Here is a 19717-nt window from a genome sequence, read left to right as displayed (position 1 = left end):
TTATCATTTCCTTCTCCAGTTCATTTTATAGATGAGTAAACTGAGGCAAATAGGATTAAGTGACTTGCTCAGAGTCACACAGCTAGTTAGTGTCTGAAACTGGATTTGAATTCAGATTTTCCTGAATCCAGGCTGGGCACTCTATCCACTGGGCTATCTAGCTGTCTTTTTCTCTCCATTAATTATCTCCGATTTATTCTCTCTCTCTCTCTCTCTCTCTCTCTCTCTCTCTCTCTCTCTCTCTCTCTCTCTCTCTCTCTATATATATATATATATATATATATATATATATATATATATATATATATATATAATCTTGTTTGTATGTAGTTGTCAGTATGTTGTCTCACTGCGAGCTCCTTTAGAGCAGGGACTATCTTTTTTAATCCTCAGTGCTTAACACAGTGCTTGGCACACAGTAGGTCTTTAATAAATGCTTACTGACTACTTGCCCTCTTTTCTACACCTGTAATCTCCTCCTCCACTTCTTGGCCTGTTTAATTCTTCCCTATCCTAGTTTAAACCCTAACTTGAATACCAATCCCTCCTAAAATTTTTCTTCCCTCAGGTTGGTAAGGATCTTTCAGAAGTGGAACAGCATATCAGAGTGGGTAAGAACTGAATTGGAAGTTGGAAGACTTGGGTTTACCTCCAGCCTCTGCTACTTAAGACCTAGAGTGACTCTCTAGGCCTCTAGACTGTCTGAGACCTATATAATACATTTGTGTTACAGGGCAAATCATTTCACCTCTCTGCTCCTAAGTTTTCTCATCTCTAAAGTGAGGTGGGGAGACTAGGTGAACATTGGGGGCCCTAAAAACTCTAAATCTGCAAAGGGCCAGATCTGCAATCAGGAAGACCTGAATTCAATCTGGCCACAAACACTACTAGCTATAAGACCCACACAAGTCACTTAATCTCTGTTTGCTTCAGTTTCTTCAAATGGGGATGGGGCAGCTGGGTGGTGCAGTGGATAAAGTGCCAGGCCTAGAGTCAGGCTAAGTTCTAAGTTCAAATCTGACCTCAGATACTTTCTGCATGACCCTGGACAAGTCACTTGGTCCTGTTTGCCTCAGTTTCCTCATTTGCAGTATGAGCTAAAGAAGGAAATGGCAAACTATTCCAGTATCTTTGTCAAGAAAACCCCAAATGGGGTCATGAAGAGTCAGACATGACTGAAAGGAATGAACAACAACAAAAAATGGGGGTAAATAGTACCTACCTCCTAAGATTATTGTCAGGATCAAAGGAGATAATAATTGTGAAGCCTTTACCACAGGGCCTGGTACATAGAAAGCATTATATAAATATTAGCTATTATTATCATTAATCTTAAAGCTTCAGATAATGCTTTGTTTTGTAACTCTTTAATATACTCCAGGACAGGATCTGTGTCTTTTTTTGTTTTTGTATACAGGCAACCTAGTACCTAATAAGTACTTAATAAGGGTTTGTCCAATTGCATTGAAACTAAATTTGTGTTGAGTCTTTATTCCCTCTACTAGACTATAAGCTCCTGGAGGACAGGAGCTAGGTCTTGTCTAAACATTCCATCTTCCCCAGGGATTGGCATTGTGCTTTGCACTCATAGGTGTTATTGCTTATACTTGATGAGCTCTGGTCCAAACCCTGCCCCTCTGCCCAGGAAGAGATGGCCTCCACCTTCTTCCTTCTAAATGCTAATCAAAAACATCTGCTCATGGGCAACACCCCCCACCACCATGTCTGTAGAGCCTACATTGGAAAAGGGAGAAGGGAGAAACTTGAGACTGGGAGACCAATTGGCAGGCACTACAATGGAACAGGCAAAGGTGACAGGACCTACACTGAGGTGGTGCCAGTGTGTTTGCATGTGTTCGTCCTTCATTGCTGAAGACCATGCCATCAGAGAAATAATGACATGACTTGAATTTGACTTTGTTTTGAGTGAGAAAGGGCTGTGCATGTCACCAGCCTCACTTCTCCTCCAGAGTCATCTGAATCCAGTGACCAGATATTCATCAAGATGACTGGAGATGACCCAGAATGAGGCAACTGGGGTTGAGTGACTTGCCCAAGGTCACACAGCTAGTGAGTGTCAAGTGTCTGAGGTGAGATTTGAACTCAGATCCTCCTGATTCCTGCACTGGTGCTCTATCCATTGCACCTCCTAGCTGCCTATAGCTTGCCATATAAATTGCAAGAAGATAAGGAATAGAGATGCTGTATGATCAGTGCTTAATAAGTGTTTATGGCTCAAGTAGTTGAACTTGGCAACTGATTGGCAGAGAGAGAGAAAGAGAGAGAGAGAGAGAGAGAGAGAGAGAGAGAGACTTGAAGCAAATTCTGAGGTTGCAACCTTGGATAATTGGAAGATTATTGGAGGATAATTGGTGGTAAGCTCATCAAAAATTGGGAAGTTAGGGAGAATGGTAGTTTTGAAGAAGGAAAGAAAATGAGCCCCATTTTGAACATGGTGAGTTTGAGATGTCTATGGGATACCAAATTAGAAATGCCCAATAGGCAGTTGGTAATGAAGAAGTGAAGCACAGGAGAGAGATTAGGGCTAAATACATAGATGTGGAGGTCAGCTGTACAGAGATGATAACTGAACTCATGGGAGCTGGCAAGAATACTTCAGAGAAAGATGAAAAGCCCCATCATATAGCCTTGGGTGACACAAACTGTTAGGGGATAGGATATGGATGATGATTCAACAAAAGATATTGGAAAAGAGTGATTGGACAAGCAAGTGGAAAATCAAGAGATAAGAATAAAGAAAAACAAGAAAAAGAAGGGAGAGAAGGAGAAGAGGAAAAAGAAGATGACGATGACAGCTATGACAATGATGACAAAAAACAAAACGATGGATAAGAAATGGTGGAGATTAGGAGGGATGCTGCAGGGATGTCAAGAAGGATGAGGATTAAGAAGTTTCTAATGGTCTGGGGACAAGAATGGAGAAGAACACACTGTCCTATAAGGAAAATATTCCCTACCAAAAACACATACCTTGCCCATGTACAAACATGAGCCAATTTTTCCCATGGTCAATAGACAATGACCTCTTCATCCCATCCCACAAACCCTTTCAAGAGATCCTTATATCTAACCCCCATGCACAAGGGTTGGAGATAACCAACCTTCAAACCCATCAGGTGAACTCTATCTGCTAAGTCAAAATATTGATTCTGGAGAGTCCACCAAACTGAAAACATCTATATAACCATAGCCATCATCCCCTCAATGACACCAGGAAAGACTCAAAAGACTATGTAGGTTACAAAGACTACGTAGGTTACAAAGTTGTTCCTGACCTGCAACAGTGGAGGAATTTCCTCTATCAAGAACTCTCCATGATGAAAGTACAGGAATGGGCCAATTCCTCCCCCTAACACCCATACACACACCCATCCCAAAGGCCTTTCCTAGGGTGTTAGCCATCATAGCAAGGATTCTTCCTTTGGACCTCTTTAGTAGCCTGTTGGAGCTTATGAACTCTTCTCAGAATAATGTTGTTAAATAATTAAAGGAAATGCTAAACTTTAGCTAGAAGTTCGTGGAAATAAAGATGTAATTTTTTTATGAGCCCCCTAAAAATCTTAACCATCCTTCCCCTTCCCAGGTTAAGAATCCCTAAACCATAGAATGATAATTCACAATCATGAGTTTTGAGATTTGTAAAGCACATTCAATCCATTAACAAATATTTATGCGATGTCCCAGATAGTGTGCTGGGCATGAGGGGTTCAAGTACAAAGGATAAAACAATTCCTATTCCCAAGGAGGATATATTTCTCATAACAACCCTGTGAGTCAGTATAACTGTTTTTATCTCCTTTTGAAGATGAGGAAACAGAGGTTACATGATTTGTCCATCATTACGTAGTGAATGTCTAATATGAGATTCAAACTCCAGTCTCCTGACCGAAAGTCCAGGACTATATCCATCTATAGTCCACAAATTACTCCATGGAAGGACACAAAGGGTACTGGAAAACACTGAAACTCCTAGCCTGGGCTTTCTGATGGACTTCAGTCCATTCAATCACGAAGTTTTGGTGCAGTTCTATGACATGTACACACCCCAAGGTTCTCATCCCCCCAGCAAAAGCCTCCATGGAAAGCACTAGGCATTGCCAACCATCAAAGACCTAAGGCAGGCAACTCTCTCAACCTCATTAAATCCCCTCCTCCAACCAGAAGAAGCATCCTAAGGCATTTTAGTGGTACTCCAACATACTCACCAAAATGGCTCATTGCTGTTCCTACAAAAACTTTCTCTAACACCACTTCCAGACCACCCGTCTGGTCTTATACCACATTTTCCAGTTACCAGCCTCCTACGTGGTATTCTTTCTCATTTACAGGCATTAATTTAGTTCCTGGTTTTGGAAGAACTTTATGGTATTTCTAGGGGATGAAACCTATCTAGGTTTCATCAAGAATGAAGACCTACCAAGAACGACTGATTGAACAACGATCATAATTACCATGACATATATAGTATTTTAAGGTTTATAAAGTTCTTGACACATATTATCTACTTTGAGCCTCACCACAACCCTGGAAGGCAGGCAGCAAAGGAGTTATAATGATGGTAGTGGTGGTGAGGACTGGAACTATTTCATTGGCATTTACCATGGGTAACCTTGGCAAATTGGCAGCTGTTTTGCAACTTACCATCCTAGAGTGATGCCTAGGACCCTGATATGTTAAGCAAAGTGACCAGGTCCATCTGGGTGCTCCATTAGGATCTAGCATGGGAAACCCCTGCCTTGGATCTTTTTAGAGGGTTTGACTGCACTCCTTTTTGGTTTCTTTTGCTGCATCATCATCCTAGTCATGACAGAGCTTCGAATCCAGAGCCATGAAGCCAGTGTGTGTCAGATATTTGCGACTCCAAGTCCATTTATTTGTCTCCGGCACATAACACTGCCTAGCATGAGATGTATTCATGCCTCTGATTCACTTCAACAAAACACACATTTATTGAGTGGCTTCTGTGTAACTGGCCCAAGCTAGGCACTAGGCCCAAGAAGTGGGTTCTGACTTCAAGGAGTTTATATTTTATTTCTCCCCATTTTATAGATTAGGAAACAAAGACTCAGCAAAGTAAAGGGAGCTGTTCATGATCCTGCAGGTATTAAGTATTAGCACTAGGACTCCTACCTAGGTTTTCTTGACTCTAAGGCTGGCACTCAGGGCACTATACCTAGGCATGTCAGATGATCAGCAAGATCAACTACATCACTGGCTGAATTCACTCATAACACCCTCTGTGAGGTACTCAACCAGGACACCCTCTACATAGATGATGGATTCCATTCATAAAACATGTCCACTTGATGCTCTCCCATCACTTGCCCCATGGCCAATAACTGGATAGCATATGGGCCAGTTAGAACTCACCCATCTTTTGAAGCAGGATAGAGACAAAAGACAATTGAGGGAATGCTGGGAAAGACCTCTGTTTTTCATTGAACAAATTGTGGCTTTCCATTGGGCATCAGCAGAGCCATCCACAAGGGTGAACCATGGCTGTCTAGGCCTACACAAAAGCATAACCTCCAGGAATGATAAAGAACCATAGAATTATAGAGATCCTGGCTGATAATATCTCATAGAATCACAGAACTTGAGAACAGAAAGGGATGCCCCCGACTTTAATGCTTAAATTGGTTTGTTACCTCTACCCATTATTCCTGGTTCTTTGCTCTGGGGCCAGACAGAACAAAACTAATCCTTTCCCCCATGCAATAGCACTCCTAATACATGAATACAGTGATCACATCCTCCTGAGTCTTTTTTTCTCTGAGCTAAATATCCCCAATTCTTTCAAATGATATTTATATGAGATGGAGATGGAACTCAACTTGCAGATAAAGTCTTGCCACCGGACTCCAATGGCTCTGGGGGAAAGAGTGAGGCTGACGACTTTTGCATTGCTCTGCCTCATTTAAATCCAATTTACCTGCAAGTTAAGACGTTGCCTTCCGGATGTTGTCAGTCCTTTTCTAGAATGAAGGACTGACAGCTGCACTATGGATATGGAACTCAACGCAATTCTGCAGATGAGGTCGGATGGGGCAGACGGGAGTGGGGCTATCACCTCCTTATTCCTGGAAGTGATACTCCAGTCGTCTCCTGGCCCAGCGGCTCCAGGAAGTGTTCCACTCCCTCCTTAAAGAAAACTCCATCCTCCCAACAAACCTTGGCTCAGATGACCTCCGAGTCCCCTTCCAGCCCTGAGGTCCTAAGATTCTATAATCACACAATCTAAGCACAGCCAGAGACCTGACATTTGCTAGCAATTAGAGTTACTAGGGAGTGGGGATGGGAGGAGGGCTGGAGAGCAGGGGAGGGAAGGGAGGGAGGGGAAGGAGAGCTGAAAGAGAGTGGGCTGGGGGAAGCAGAAGAGTTTTGTGTCAGATTTCCCTGAGCCTGTCAGCTGAAAGCATCCCAGTCTGCCCCGCCCTAGGGAGTTGCTAACATTTTCTCCCACTGGGGGCAAGGTGGGTGTGAGCCACCAAAGGGGAACTCCCGGGGTGTTGTGGAAGGTGGAAGGGGAGCAGGGGCGATAGGGGGGCGGTTCCCAAGGAGGAAACGGCCACACAAATAAGTCCTGGCCGCGGCAGTTTCAAAAATACCAAGGAAGTTGATCTGGGCTCTGGCCCAAGGAGTGACGAGGCTGGGAGAGGGAGGAGAAGGAGAGGGAAGGCACGGGAAGCCTGGATCACACACTTGGAGTTTGGATGTCTAGTGGGAAAGAGGGTGACTCCTTGCTGTTGGGTGAGTGGGAAGAGATGGTTCCAGAGAACAGCTGTGTCAGCTCCAGGCCCTAGGCAGCAAATGCCAGTGGGGAGGAGTCATCGCAGGGTACAATTCTAACCTGGGGCATGAACTAAAATCCTCCAATCCCAGGCCTTTGAGGGAGCCCTGAGAGAGGTCCAGAGGCTAAGGATGAGTCCAGAAAGCTAATCCCTTCCTCACTATAGCTCTTGGGTTGAGAGGGGCACTAAGATGCTTTGTATAGTGCTCTAGTGCATCACCTGCCATCCTGTCTTGGGCCATCAAAGCTATCCCCTCTCAGGTCATTCCAGAAGCATCTGAAGTTCCCAAAGAGCCCCTTTCACCACCTTCCAACTCTGGCTCCCGACTAACAACGAGACCATGAAAGGTAAGTTCTGGGCAAAGACGGGGCCTAGGGTTAGGGAGAGCCCGTTGGGGTCAGACCTGCTAAAAGACACATTCTTCCCTGTGACTACTGGGAGAAGCTGGGGACAGGGAACACAATGGGCTGCTTTGTCTGAAAGGCTGCTGCTGGTGTCCCGGGATGGAAACATTCACGTTCAGGGCAGGAGAGGGGCGGGGGAGGTGTGTCTGCATTCTAACCATACTGGGAGATCCCCTATTCTGTGACAGCAGCAACAAGGGAGCATTTAAATAAACAGATTAACAGAAGAGCTCTTAGGCAGACAGATAGAGGGCTGGGGGAGAGATAGGAAGGTGGGGCAGAGAAAGGATGGAGAGTAGTAACCAGGGCAGAAGAGTTCCAGAGTTCAAGACACACAGGAAGTTATTTCTCTGATAAGGTTTTTGCTTTTCCACTCATCCATAGAGTCAGGATGTTAGACCAATCCTTCCCCATCACGTGTCTCTTCAACTCCCATACCCATTTTACAGATGAGCAAAGTGAGGCTTAAAGACATCCCCATGTGAGTCCTAGAGGAGCTCTAACTTCCAGTGTCAGCAACTGAAACCAAGCAGTGAGATTTGATAAGAAGAGTGGTCCCATCTGCCCCTACCCCATAACAGTGCAAAGCATATAGCCATTACTAGTCTGAGGTACAGCTCTGCCATCTGCCCCCAGGAATGATTCCCAGGAATTGGCTGCAAAGGATGGCCAGCACCTCTGCCCTCTTATTTGGCATAAAGAATTCCAGTAGCAGATTCTGTCTCTCCCCTTCCCCGCCCCCCCCCCCCCCCCCCCGCAGATGGCAGGCAGTAAAATATGGGTTGTGCATGTGTAATCATGCAACACACTGAATAAAACTTCTTCCTGCCCTGAGCCCTAAAAAAAAAAAGAATTCCAGTAGGAGGGGGCATGAAGAGAATGATGGTCCAAAGCTCCCTTGCCCTGCCTGCTCTGTCGCTGCCCTCCCCACCTTACTCCTGACTTCCTCAAATTTCTTTACAGGTCTCCCCTGTCCTCATCCTGACCCTACTCTTCCTCTCACCTACATCATTTTCTACAGTTAAGCAGCTAGGGCCAGAGCTAAGCAGGGCAACCTGCGCCAGCTGAGGAACTGAGCCCTTCACCCCAGGTCAATAGGGATTTCGTCTTAGAAGAAACTTTCTGGACTGTTTTTGGTGTTGGGACCAAGATTCAAACAGAGCCCTCTCCTCTGCTAAAGCTCTTCTGCCCACCACTTCTGACATAAGTGATAATTAGCACTGGCCTATTACATGGCCCAATCTCCCCAGTATGGGCAGAGGAGGAGAGATGCTGGAGGAATCTGGCAGTCTCAGGCAACAGAGGTCTTAGAAATCACCTGGTCCTGCCTCCTTCTCTTCTTTATTTTATATATATATATATATATATATATATATATATATATATATATATATATATATATATATATATGTATGTATATATATATATATATAATGTTTATAATAATATATAATAAATATAAGTATATATTAACCTTGGCTAAATAGCTTTGTAAAAAGGCCAGTTTGCTTCCCTATCCCCTTCGTGTCCCATTTCTTCTGTCTACACTTTTATTTATTTTTGTAGCTATTATCATTTTTATATAATGTGCACACAGTTGCTCTGCTTTCTTAATTCACCATCTCCCCATGTAAGTCTCCATATATTTCTTTGGATTCAGATTTGTAATTTCTTACTGTGCAATGACATTCCATCACAGTTGTACACTCCAACTTGTTCAGCTATTTTCCAGCTGTTAAACATCTACTATCAGCTGTTTCTAGGTTCAGAATTTTTCTTTCTTCCTTCTTTTGCTCCTTCCTTCCTTTCCTTTTTTCTTTTTTCTTTCCCTCTTTCCTTCCTTTCATCCTTTCTTCTTCCTATATTCTTTCCCTTCTTTCTTCCTTTCCTCCCTTTCTCCTTCCTCCCCCTTTTCTCTTTTCCTTTTCTCTTTCCTCCTTTCCATCGTGTCTTCCTTTCTTCACAAATGAAGCTGCTATGGAGAGTTTTATACAGATAAGAGGAATATCTTTTTCCACTTTATCCTTAGGGTATAATCCTCCCTATGCCCCTCATTTGACTGATAGAGGCAGCAGAAAAATCAGTAAATTTGTAGTGGGTGTGCATGCTGGTTCTACCACTTATCATTCATGTGACTTCAGACTAGCTAGCCTCTTCGGGCCTCAGTTTTCTTCTCTGTAAAATGAAGGAGGTTGGGTCACATGACCTCTAAGGTCCCTTCCAGCACTAAATGTATGCCCTTATTAATTCCTATTTATTTATGTAGCGCTTAAGGTTTACAAAGTACTTTCCGTATGTCCAAAAATGGGGACAGTTCAACATAAGAGGAGAGCACTATGCCATGACAAAGTATGAGGAAAGACACTTGATGACTTGCTCCTGGACACACAAGAGGTCAGTAACAGAGCTGAGCCAAGAGCTCTTCCCATTTTACTATGGGACACATTTCTTTGTGCTGGAGATCATATCATCATAACCTTGTACACCCAGAAGTCTTTATTATTTACAAAGATATTCCCACAAATTCTCACAAATTCTCATAAATCTAGAGCTGAAAGGGACTTTAGATATCCCCTAATCTAATCCCCACATTTTACAGGTGAAGAAACTGAGTTCAGAGAAATTAAGTGACTTGTCTAAGGTCAGGTGGAAAGGTAGTAAGTAGAAATCTCGGACAAAAACCCAGGTCAAGTCATCAAGTCAAATCAACAAGCATTTTTTAAGCTCCTACTATATGCCAGGTCCTATAGTGCTTTCTTCCATTGTCTCATACTCCCTCCCAAACCCTTCAAGGTATATCCCCATTTTGCAGATGAGGAAACTGAGATTTGAAGAGGGTTGATGACTTGCCAGTTAGTAGTAAGGGGTAGAACTCAGAGTTAGTTTCCGTCTCATAGAGTCCAATGCTCTGCCTAGAGCTGTATAAAATCCCACCTTTCCATTACCCTTCCTATATGGCTCCCCTTCATGATAACAAAACTGTTTTCAGTCCCAGGGGTTTCCAGGACTTGACAGTGGGGAATCCTGTCCAGCCAGCTCCATTCTATAGCTTCCTAGACACACAAATCTCAGGGCTCATTGTCAAATCTGTAAGAAAGTATTGGTTATTTATTATCTGAGGGAATCAGGAGGAACTTTAAGCTCTGATTGTGACCTTACCTCTGGCTGCTGGATCGACACATGACCATCCCTGGGATGGTGGCAAGCCTAGGTCCAACATCCTGTCAGGGTGGCTTGGGGTCTTACCAGAATTCCAGGCATAAACATCATAAGATAAAAATAATGATAGGGTGGGGAATGATGGAGGCCCTTGCTTTTAAAGACAGAGCCCCAATCTGCTGAGGTTGCACCAATATAGCCCAGCTCCAAAAAAAGGAAGCCTATAACTTAAGTCATCCTGGAATAGTGGAAAGAGTTGTGGATTTGAAATCAGAGGAGTGGGTTGCAATATCAGTTCTGCCATAGTCTGTGTGACCTTGGGTAAGTCCCTGAACTTCCTCTGGTCTCAGTCTTCATTAAAAATAGGAATGCCGAACTAAGTGACCACTAAGGTCCATTCTACCATTAAATCTATGATCTGATGAGTCTATGTTTTAAAGCAGTAGTATCAAATTCAAATAGGAATTGGGGTTACTAAACTATACATAAGATCCTGCAGTCTGCATATTGACTTAGAAAATCACATGTCAACACTATATTCTATTATGTTTTTATTTGTTTTGTTAAATATTTCCCAGTTACATTTTAATATGGTTCAGGCCCACTCAAGAGTATTGTGGGATGCAATCCATGGGTCACAAACTTAATACCTCTGTTCTAAGGTCTCTTCAAGTTCTAAATCCCACAATCCTTCACCGTTCACAGGGGTAATGAAGAAAAAAAATCCAGGCTTGGAAGATTAAGGATCATAGATCCTAGGTTTAAGGCTAGAAGAGACCTTCAAGGTCACCTAGTCCAACAACCCCTTCATTTTACAGAAAGGGAAACTGAGGAATAAATACAAATGAAGTCACTCACACATGGAGTAACTATCAAAGCCAGGGTTTGAAGTCAATCATCTGATTCTAAATCTAGCATTTTTCCTATGATATCGTTTTGCTGAATAGTGTGGTCATGAAATAATGAGGATGAGGGGGAGAAAGTTCTGGAAATAACATTTTGAACCTTTAGTAGAATCAATTAGCATACATTTATTAAATACCTACTATGTACCAGGCACTGTTGGTAAGGAATATAAACACAGGAGTGAATCAGTCTTTTCCCTCAAGGAACTCTTATTGTGTTAGGAGAGACATCTACTAAGATACTTCTCACTTGGCCAAGGATGCTTCATTAACTGCATAATCAAACCCAAGTCTTACCTTTCCTATCACGCAGTAGGTTCTTCAACAAATGACTGTTGAGTTGAATTGCATTGAATCACATCACACCCCTCTTCATCACCAAGGATGAAGAGTCTCTTCACTAAGAGCAGAACTTCGAAGTTTGGCAGAGAGACTTTGGCACTACCACTGCTGGAGATCAGAAATGCTATGGAATTCTTCCTTCAGTCATACAGTGGATAACTGGAGACAGAGCTTTAACTGGGGCAGGGCAACATGGACTTTGTACTAAGGTGCCAAATTTAGAGGTAGAAAATGGAAAAAAGAAATAGAACTTAGCACCCTGTTAGCAAGAAGAATTACTGAAAATAGGAAGTTATTAGGTGACCTGCTTCCCAGATGAACTTCTCCTCAGCTACTCCCCCCGATCTACACCTCTGCCCCTCCTCCAGGCAGCAGCAACCTCAAAGTATCCAAGGGTCTCCACTGACCAGGGTCCTCAGTGAACTGGTTTAAAAAGTTGATTGAGGGGGAATTTCATGGAACTTACCTTGGATGTGACTTGTGGTGACCTGTCACAAAAATTACTAGTTAAAGTTTTGACTCAACTGTTTTCTTGGTTTTCTGTATGTTTATTTATTGAGTCTGGGTTTGCCTATGTCACCCAGGCTAAAAGTTCAGCAGCTACTTACTAGCCTAAATACAATATTAATCAATACAGGTTTGTAGTTTTTTGGGGGGGAGGAGGCATTGTTTATTTTTACAAAAATATTTTTCAATTTCATATTTATTTTTGACAAATTTTTCTTTTTAAATTTTGAGTTCCAGATTCTCTCCCACCTCCCACCCCTCCCCCACCCACTAAGAAAGCAAGCAAATTGAGATCATGTTACATGTGAAATAATGCAAAACATTCCTATATTATCCATATCAAGAAAGAAAGAAAGAAAGAAAGAAAGAAAGAAAGAAAGAAAGAAAGAAAGAAAGAAAGAAAGAAAGAAAGGAAGGAAGGAAGGAAGGAAGGAAGGAAGGAAGGAAGGAAGGAAGGAAGGAAGGAAGGAAGGAAGGAAGGAAGGAAGGAAAGAAGGAAGGGAGGAAGGGAGGAAGAGAGAAAGAAAGGAAGAGAGAAAGAAAGGAAGAGAGAAAGAGAGAGGGAAGGAAGGAAGGAAGGAAGGAAAAGAGAGAGAAAATTATACTTCAGTTTGCACTCAGAGTTCATCAGCTCTCTCTCTGGAAGTGGGCAGCACTTTTCATCACGAGTCCTTTGGAACTGTCTTGGATCACTGTATTGATCAGAGTAGCCACATCTTTCACAGTTGATCATCATCTACAACACTGTTGTTATTGTGCACAATGATCTCCTAGTTTTTCTTAATTAACTTTGCAACAGTTCATTTAGGTCTTGCAATACTTTTTTCCTTTGTCATTTCTTATAACACAATAATATTCTATCACAATTGTATGCCACAGTTATTCAGTCATTCCCCAGTTTATGAGCCTCCTCTCAATGTCCAATTCTTTGCCACCACAAAAAAAGCTGCTATAAACTTTTTTTATGTTCAGGTCCTTTTCTTTTTTCTTTGATCCATTTGGGGTATAGACCTAGAGGTGGCATTGCTGGTATCCTGCCTGGGCTAGTTTTCCCCTCCTTAGGCAGCCTGGTAGCACTCTGCCCCTGGTGAGCTACCATATTAGTGTCATCAGCTTCAGCTCTTCTGTAACTCACAACTCCTGAACTGAAGTGATCCACCAGCCTTATCCTGGGAAACTTGGTGGCCCAGTGAATAGAGTGCTTGGCCTGGAGTCAGGAAGAGGCCTCAGACACTTACTAGCTCTATGACCCTAAGCAAGTTAACCTTGTTTACCTCAGTTTCTCATCTGTAAAATGAATTGGAGAAGGAAATGGCAAACCATTCCAGTACCTCTGCCAAGAAAACCCCAAATGGGGTCATAAAGAGTCAGACATGACTGAAACAACTGAACAATAAAGACTTATCCTCCCCCCATAGCAGGGATTACAGATATGGGCTGCCATGTTTGGCTTCACCTGTTTCCTAGTATGTTCTCTGGAAGAGCATTAGAGGTATATGCTACAAGGAAACCCTACTGGAAGAGGGCCTGCTTTGAAGTCAGAGGACATCAGAGGACCTTAGTTCAAATTCCAACTCTTGATGCTTATTATTTGTATGACCTTGGGCTGTGTCCCTGGGCCTTACTTCACTTCCTCTGCCAAAAGAGGAGATTAGACCAGGTGGTCTCTAAGGTTCTTTTCCACTCTTGGTCTACAATCCTATCATCTCTTAGGATACTAAGTACATTGGGTCACTGACCATTTGGGGATGTCTGTGCCCTAATGATTTCTGGTTTTATGTGAAATGCAGAAGTGGAGAGAGCCCCACAGTTGGAATTAGAAGACATGAATGCTAGTCCTTATTAACTCTGTGACTCTGGATGATCTATTGTACCTCATTCTCCTCATCTATTAAATAAGGGTATTGAACTAGGTGGCTTACAAGGTATCTTCTAGCTCTAAATCTATAATCCTATAACCTTCCTGAGCTTTTTTCTTCATCTGGAAAATGGTGAAGAGCTATTATTTGAATCTAGTGACATAATACTTATGAACTTTCTATGCCTCAGTTTCCTCATCTGAAAAATGAGGCAGTTGTAGTAGTTGACAAAACCACAGTTCTGAAAGTTGGGAGGCACCTCTCTGGTCATCTAATCTACCCCATACTGTAAAGAAACCCCTACTATGCCCTCCCCAACAAGTGGTGAGCCAGGCTCTTCTTGAAGAACTCCAAACCCGTTGCCTTGTTACTTTGGGTTAGCTCTGATTGTTAGGAAGATTTCCCAATACCAAACCTAAATCTGATTCTTTGCAAATCGCATTCATTTTGTATCCATTGGTAGTGAGCACTTTGTCTGGCAATGTATAAGAGCTTAATTAATATTTATTGATTAATTAATTGATCCTTGTTTCATGCTCTAGGACCAAAGGGACCAAATCTAATCAAATCTAAGAGGCCTTCTAAAGTTTCTTCCGGTTCTAATTCTCAGATCCTATGACTGATAGGTTTGAGAGCTGAACTTGATCTTAGAACAAGGAGAAACCTTAGGGATTACCTGAATTAACCCTCTTGTTTTACAAAGGAAGAAACTTGAGCCCACTTAGGTGGAATGACTTACCCAACTACTTTACCTCTGTTAAGATCGCAGTCTTTCATCACTTCCAGCATAGCAGGGGTCTCTGTGTATAGCTGAGCAGAGCTATGGACAGTCTTCTTAGCAAAGGGTCAAAGCTGGGCTTCTAATCAGGTCCCTTGACTCCAAATCTAAAACTCTTCCTACAGTCCCTCTGTAATGATCTTCTTCGAAAATGAAGGATGAACACAACAACAACAGAGGGTTATAGGAAAAGGAATCATTATAACCTCTGGGGACCCACAGGCATAACATTCCTGATGGGGTCCTGCTGTCCCCTCAGCCCGGAAATGCAAAGGTTCTTAACCTTGGGTCCACTGACTTCGATAACTGTATTTCACTATATTCAGTAAATATTTTATTTTATGCATTAAAAAGACTATTCTGTTAAGAGGTCCATAGGACTTATAGGCTGCCAAAGAAGTCTGACATTTAAATAGGTTAAGGACCCCTGTTCTTGAGAAAAGTAGAGAAATTCTGTATCCATATTTTATAGGAGATCTGAGTTAAAGTACTAATATCCTCTGACAGTATTACCAGAGGCAGGAAAGGCAGCAGTACAGAATACAGTCTTTTCCCAGGCTATAAACGCTAAATATCTGAACTGCTTTCAGTTCAATAACAACTAGTGACCTACAGAATATGTACAGTCAGATGGCAGGATTTTGGTAGATGTTTTTATTTCTTTCCCATGGTAAACAACATGGCTGGGAAGTGGGGGCAGGGGGAAGAATAGGGGTCCCTTCCAGGCTGGATGTTCTCTGAAAGGAAGTCCTGGATTTTATAAGCTTTCTGGAAAGGGCACCACCAAAGCTCCAGCTGATCCTCTGAGATTCACATTTTCTGGCAAAACCTTCCTGTGTCCCCATCCCCCCCACTCCTCTCAAACCAAATAGTGTCAAGTTATGGACTTTTTTTTTTGAGGAGAGGGCTGAGAGAAGGGAAAACCGCATGCATAAGATTCCTCATCTGTAAAACGAGGCGGTTGGTCTCTAGGGTCCTTTCCAGCTCTGAGATCCTATGTTCTTGAAGAAAACATGCACATGCACGCACACACACACACACACACACACACACACACACACACACTCACACACACACATACATACTAATAACAGAATACTCTACTTCTGGGCAGAGTGCCCAGGACAACTCTGCCAAGGCAAGTCCCTTCCAACCTGCTGCTCCCCTCTTTCCTGCCTCACCAGCCCTGACCGCCCACATATGCCATCTCTTTCCATGAAAATCCACAGCTGGCACAGCCCAGGGCACATCTGAAGGCTCCCTCCCCATAGCCCCCACATTTTCAAAACACAGATCCCTTGCTCCACAGCGATAGGGTTGGGTCAGAATCTCTTTCCATGGCTTCCTGCCTGCATGTCAGAGCCATTACTAGTGACCAAGAGGCCCTTTTGGGAGTGGGATATGACTTTATAAGCCAAGATTGCTATTTTAAAGTTCTGACCCTAATTCCCTCAGGACCTTGGACCAAAGGTCCCAAAGGAAGAGGCATCGAGTGGTTCTGTGGACATAGGCCCAGGCTGCTGTAGCTTCCAAAGGAGACTATTTTGACTCCTTTGACCATGGGAGCCCTATAGACTCAGCTGTCATGAACGCTGGGGGCTAGGTTCACACTCTGCTGCTGTCCCATGCACAAAGAGATGGTTCCCAAAGCTCTTTGTGGGGGGTGGATGAGATTTCATGGCCCTCATCATGTGTCATAAACACAGATCCCTCGAGCAAAACAAATGGGCTGAAAGGAGGCAAGAGAAAATGACATAATCCCCAGGAAAATCTACTTCATGCAGGCTGGCCATGGGGTGATTAAATTCTGCTACTGGCCTCATGAGTTGGCCCCACGCCCTGACTGGAAGGACTGTGGGCCTCCCTCTGAAAGCTCCAATTCCAGACTGCAGACCTCCAGTGTTTGTAAGGGACCAGAGGCTGCAGCAAAGATGCTTAAGGTGGCCAAGCTGTGTTCTTCGTAAATTACAGTTTCCTTAGGATCAAAGTCTTAGGGATAGAGGGGACCTTAGAGGTCACATAGCCCAACCTCTGCATTTTTACAGATGGTGAAACTGGGGCTCAAGTGATTTGCCAAAAGTCATACAGGTAGAAAGTGACAGAGCCAAGATTCAGATTCAACTTTACCATAATAGAAAGGCAGAGTATTACAGTTTAAAGAACTTCAACTGGAGTCGGAGGACTTCAATTCAATCCTTATCCTCAACATTTATTATTTGTAAGACCTAGGGCAAGTCTCTTTTCTTTGCCTCAGTTTCCCCATAGGTTAAATGTTAGAGGTTGTGCTACGTGCTCTCTAAGGTACCTTATAGTTCTGATGATCTTTAAGTCTGAGAAAAAGAGTTGTTCTTTTACTCAGAATTGTTTTGTTTTTCAACAGAAATCTGTGAGTCTAAGAGAGAGGCTAGGGAGTGTCTCTAACTTGGCAGCTCTCAGCCAAGAACAGGCAGTTGCCCTGGGTGGTGGAAGAATGGCTTAGGGCTGTCACTGGCTGCTCAGAATACTTATTATCAACACCATATATTTTTAGCACTCGATTATATTCACTTCAACTCTCTGCTGTCTGGAGTTGTTCTCTAATTTTTTCAAGCCAATAAAAGATAGGAAGAGAGGGAAAGTGGGATCAGACAGCCTCATGAAAAACCATCCCTTCTATTTATATGGAAGTTTCACACTTTATAAAGTACATTCATGCCCACCATTTTACTTGCCCCCCCCCCCATATTAGACAAAGGAGATGTTGTTATAGTTCCCATTTTACAAATGCAAAAACTGAGGCTCAGAACTTATCTTGAAAGTCATCTATTCTAACACTTTCATTTTACAGATGTGGAAGCTAGGGCAAAAAAAATGATAATTAAACCAAAAGGTTAGGCAACTAGAATAAAGTCTAACAGGTAATAAGTACTAAAGCCAAGATTAGAACTCAGATCCCAAATCCTTCATTTTAAGGAGGAGAAAACTTGAAGTGAAGTAAGTGTCTAGGTCTCACCCCTTTGTTGTTCAGTCATATCTGACTCTCTGTGACCTTTTTGGGGTTTTCTTGACAAACATACTGACTCAGATTTCCATTTCTGTCTCTAGCTCATTTTACAGACAAGAAAACAAGGCAAACAAGGTTAAGTTACTTGCCCAGGGCTACATAGCAAATCAGAGGCCAAATCTGAACTCATGAAGATGAGTCTTCCTGACTCCAGGCTCAGTACTCTATCCACCAAGACACCTAGCTGCCCTAGTACATGGCAAAGCCAAAATTTGATCCTATCCCAAGTCCTCTGATTTCAGAGCGAGCATTCCTTCCAGTGAACCAAAATGGCTAAGTGGGATACCAAGGATCCCAAAGTGAATTAATGAAAAGGGGAAAGGAACAAAACAGAGGTAAGATAGTTGATGAGAGTGAAAGGGGTATAAAACTTTGGGTGGAGGCAACAAGGATGAGACATCTGTGTCCAGAGCACCTGGTGTGGATGATGGGGGTATATGTCGGAGGCCAGGAGGCGAGAGAGGCCAGGGTGTAGTACGAAGTGAAGCAAGAAGCTTCAGGTGGAAGGATGAGATTCACCAAGGTAGAGAGAGAAGGGCAGATTCATAGACTCTGACATATACACCCATGCAAGTACTCCTAAGCACATACACACACCGAAGTTCAGAGAGAAGTTCCAAGTGAGGGCTGGGCCTGGCAGGCTGGGACTAATGAAAATCATTTTGCAATCTTAATTGCAGCGTTTTCTAACTTTAACTATAGCTATCTCCCAACTGAAATTACAGTGTTGACTACCAATAGACTCAGAGCTTTTTATTTCTTTTTTAGACAAACAGCTATTTAGAAAACCCACACTGTTAACTTGACAAAAGATCACCATCCAAATATGTTCCTTGAAGCTACAAGAAATTTCAGTTATAATTCCTTGACTCTGCCTTTTGTTGCCCCTTATGGAAACCAATGGCCCAAGAGAGACCAGAGAATGATCTAAGACCTCAGCCTTTGGTCACCAAGGGTTTAAGGATGGAGCTGGAATCAGGAAAACCTGGGTTTGAACCCTGTCTCAAACACTTATTAGCCCGGAGACTGAACAAAGCATTCAGCCTCTTTGGTCCTGAGTGTCTCATGTAAAATGAAGGGCTAGATTTGATGACCAGGTATCTTTTAGCTCCAAATCTATGATTCTGTCTAGGGCTGAGCTAGCAGGAGACGGCTTGGTTAATAGCTTCAAGCTATTTCCTGCCTTTGGGGAGCTTAAATCAATCTCATTACGAATGTTTAGAAGATGCAGAGAGAAACACCAACAAGCACTGAAATTCTCTGTCTTGCTCTTCTGAGCTAGAAACAAACAAGCATAGCATATCAAAAAGAGCCCTAGATTTGTGTGACCTTAGGCAAATCACCTTCCCCCAGTTTCCTCACCTGTAAAATGAAGGGTATTGGACTGGCTGGCCCTTTTCAGTTCTGAATCTGTGATATTAAGAAATACCCACCCTTGTTTCTGCTCCTACATTATCATTTCAATTGGATAATATGTCACTGGGACTATAGATCTCAGCCACTAGACAACCAGATTTTCCAAAAGTGTCCTTTAAAATCTGTAACAGTTAATATAATTTCCTAGATTTGAGTCTTTAGGACTAACCCTTCAGAGACTATCTCTGTAATTGGGTAACCTAAGATGTAGTTTGCTGCAATTCAAAACTAATCTTCCTATAGGGCATGAATGTTGGAAAGGAGAAGGAATATAGTATATTTTTCCAGCCAATTATATTTTTCTATAAAAAAAACTCAAGTAAAATAAACTGTAACAATTCATCTTTAATCACTAAAAATAAACATATACATAATTCAGAGCAAGATTTAAAGAAATAGAAACATAGGAATTATCTGGTAGCTTTCACACTAATCTTCAAATGTTATCCATCAGTGTCTAATCTAGCTATAGTCCTGTCTCTGAGATAAGTA

General features: G+C 42.6%; 1 protein-coding gene across 6 annotated transcripts in view; it reads left to right on the top strand.

The window, feature by feature from the left end:
- Positions 1 to 6475: 6475 nt before the first annotated feature.
- The window catches only part of SCARA3 (scavenger receptor class A member 3), a 62046-nt gene continuing 48804 nt past the window's right edge, over positions 6476 to 19717 (top strand). For 2 of the 6 annotated variants that reach the window (XM_072633842.1, XM_072633838.1), the window contains exons 1-2: positions 6574 to 6771; positions 7073 to 7159. In XM_072633842.1, the coding sequence (XP_072489943.1) occupies positions 7153 to 7159 (7 nt within the window). In that variant the 5' untranslated portion in view covers positions 6574 to 6771; positions 7073 to 7152. Of the gene's footprint in view, positions 6495 to 6573; positions 7160 to 9404; positions 9611 to 19717 lie in introns of those variants that run through there. The other 4 variants (XM_072633841.1, XM_072633837.1, XM_072633839.1 and 1 more) reach the window with 3 other exon arrangements.

The sequence above is a fragment of the Notamacropus eugenii genome, chromosome 1 (assembly GCF_028372415.1).
Source record: "Notamacropus eugenii isolate mMacEug1 chromosome 1, mMacEug1.pri_v2, whole genome shotgun sequence".
NCBI lineage: Eukaryota > Metazoa > Chordata > Mammalia > Diprotodontia > Macropodidae > Notamacropus > Notamacropus eugenii.
This window is presented reverse-complemented; position numbering and strand designations above follow the sequence as displayed.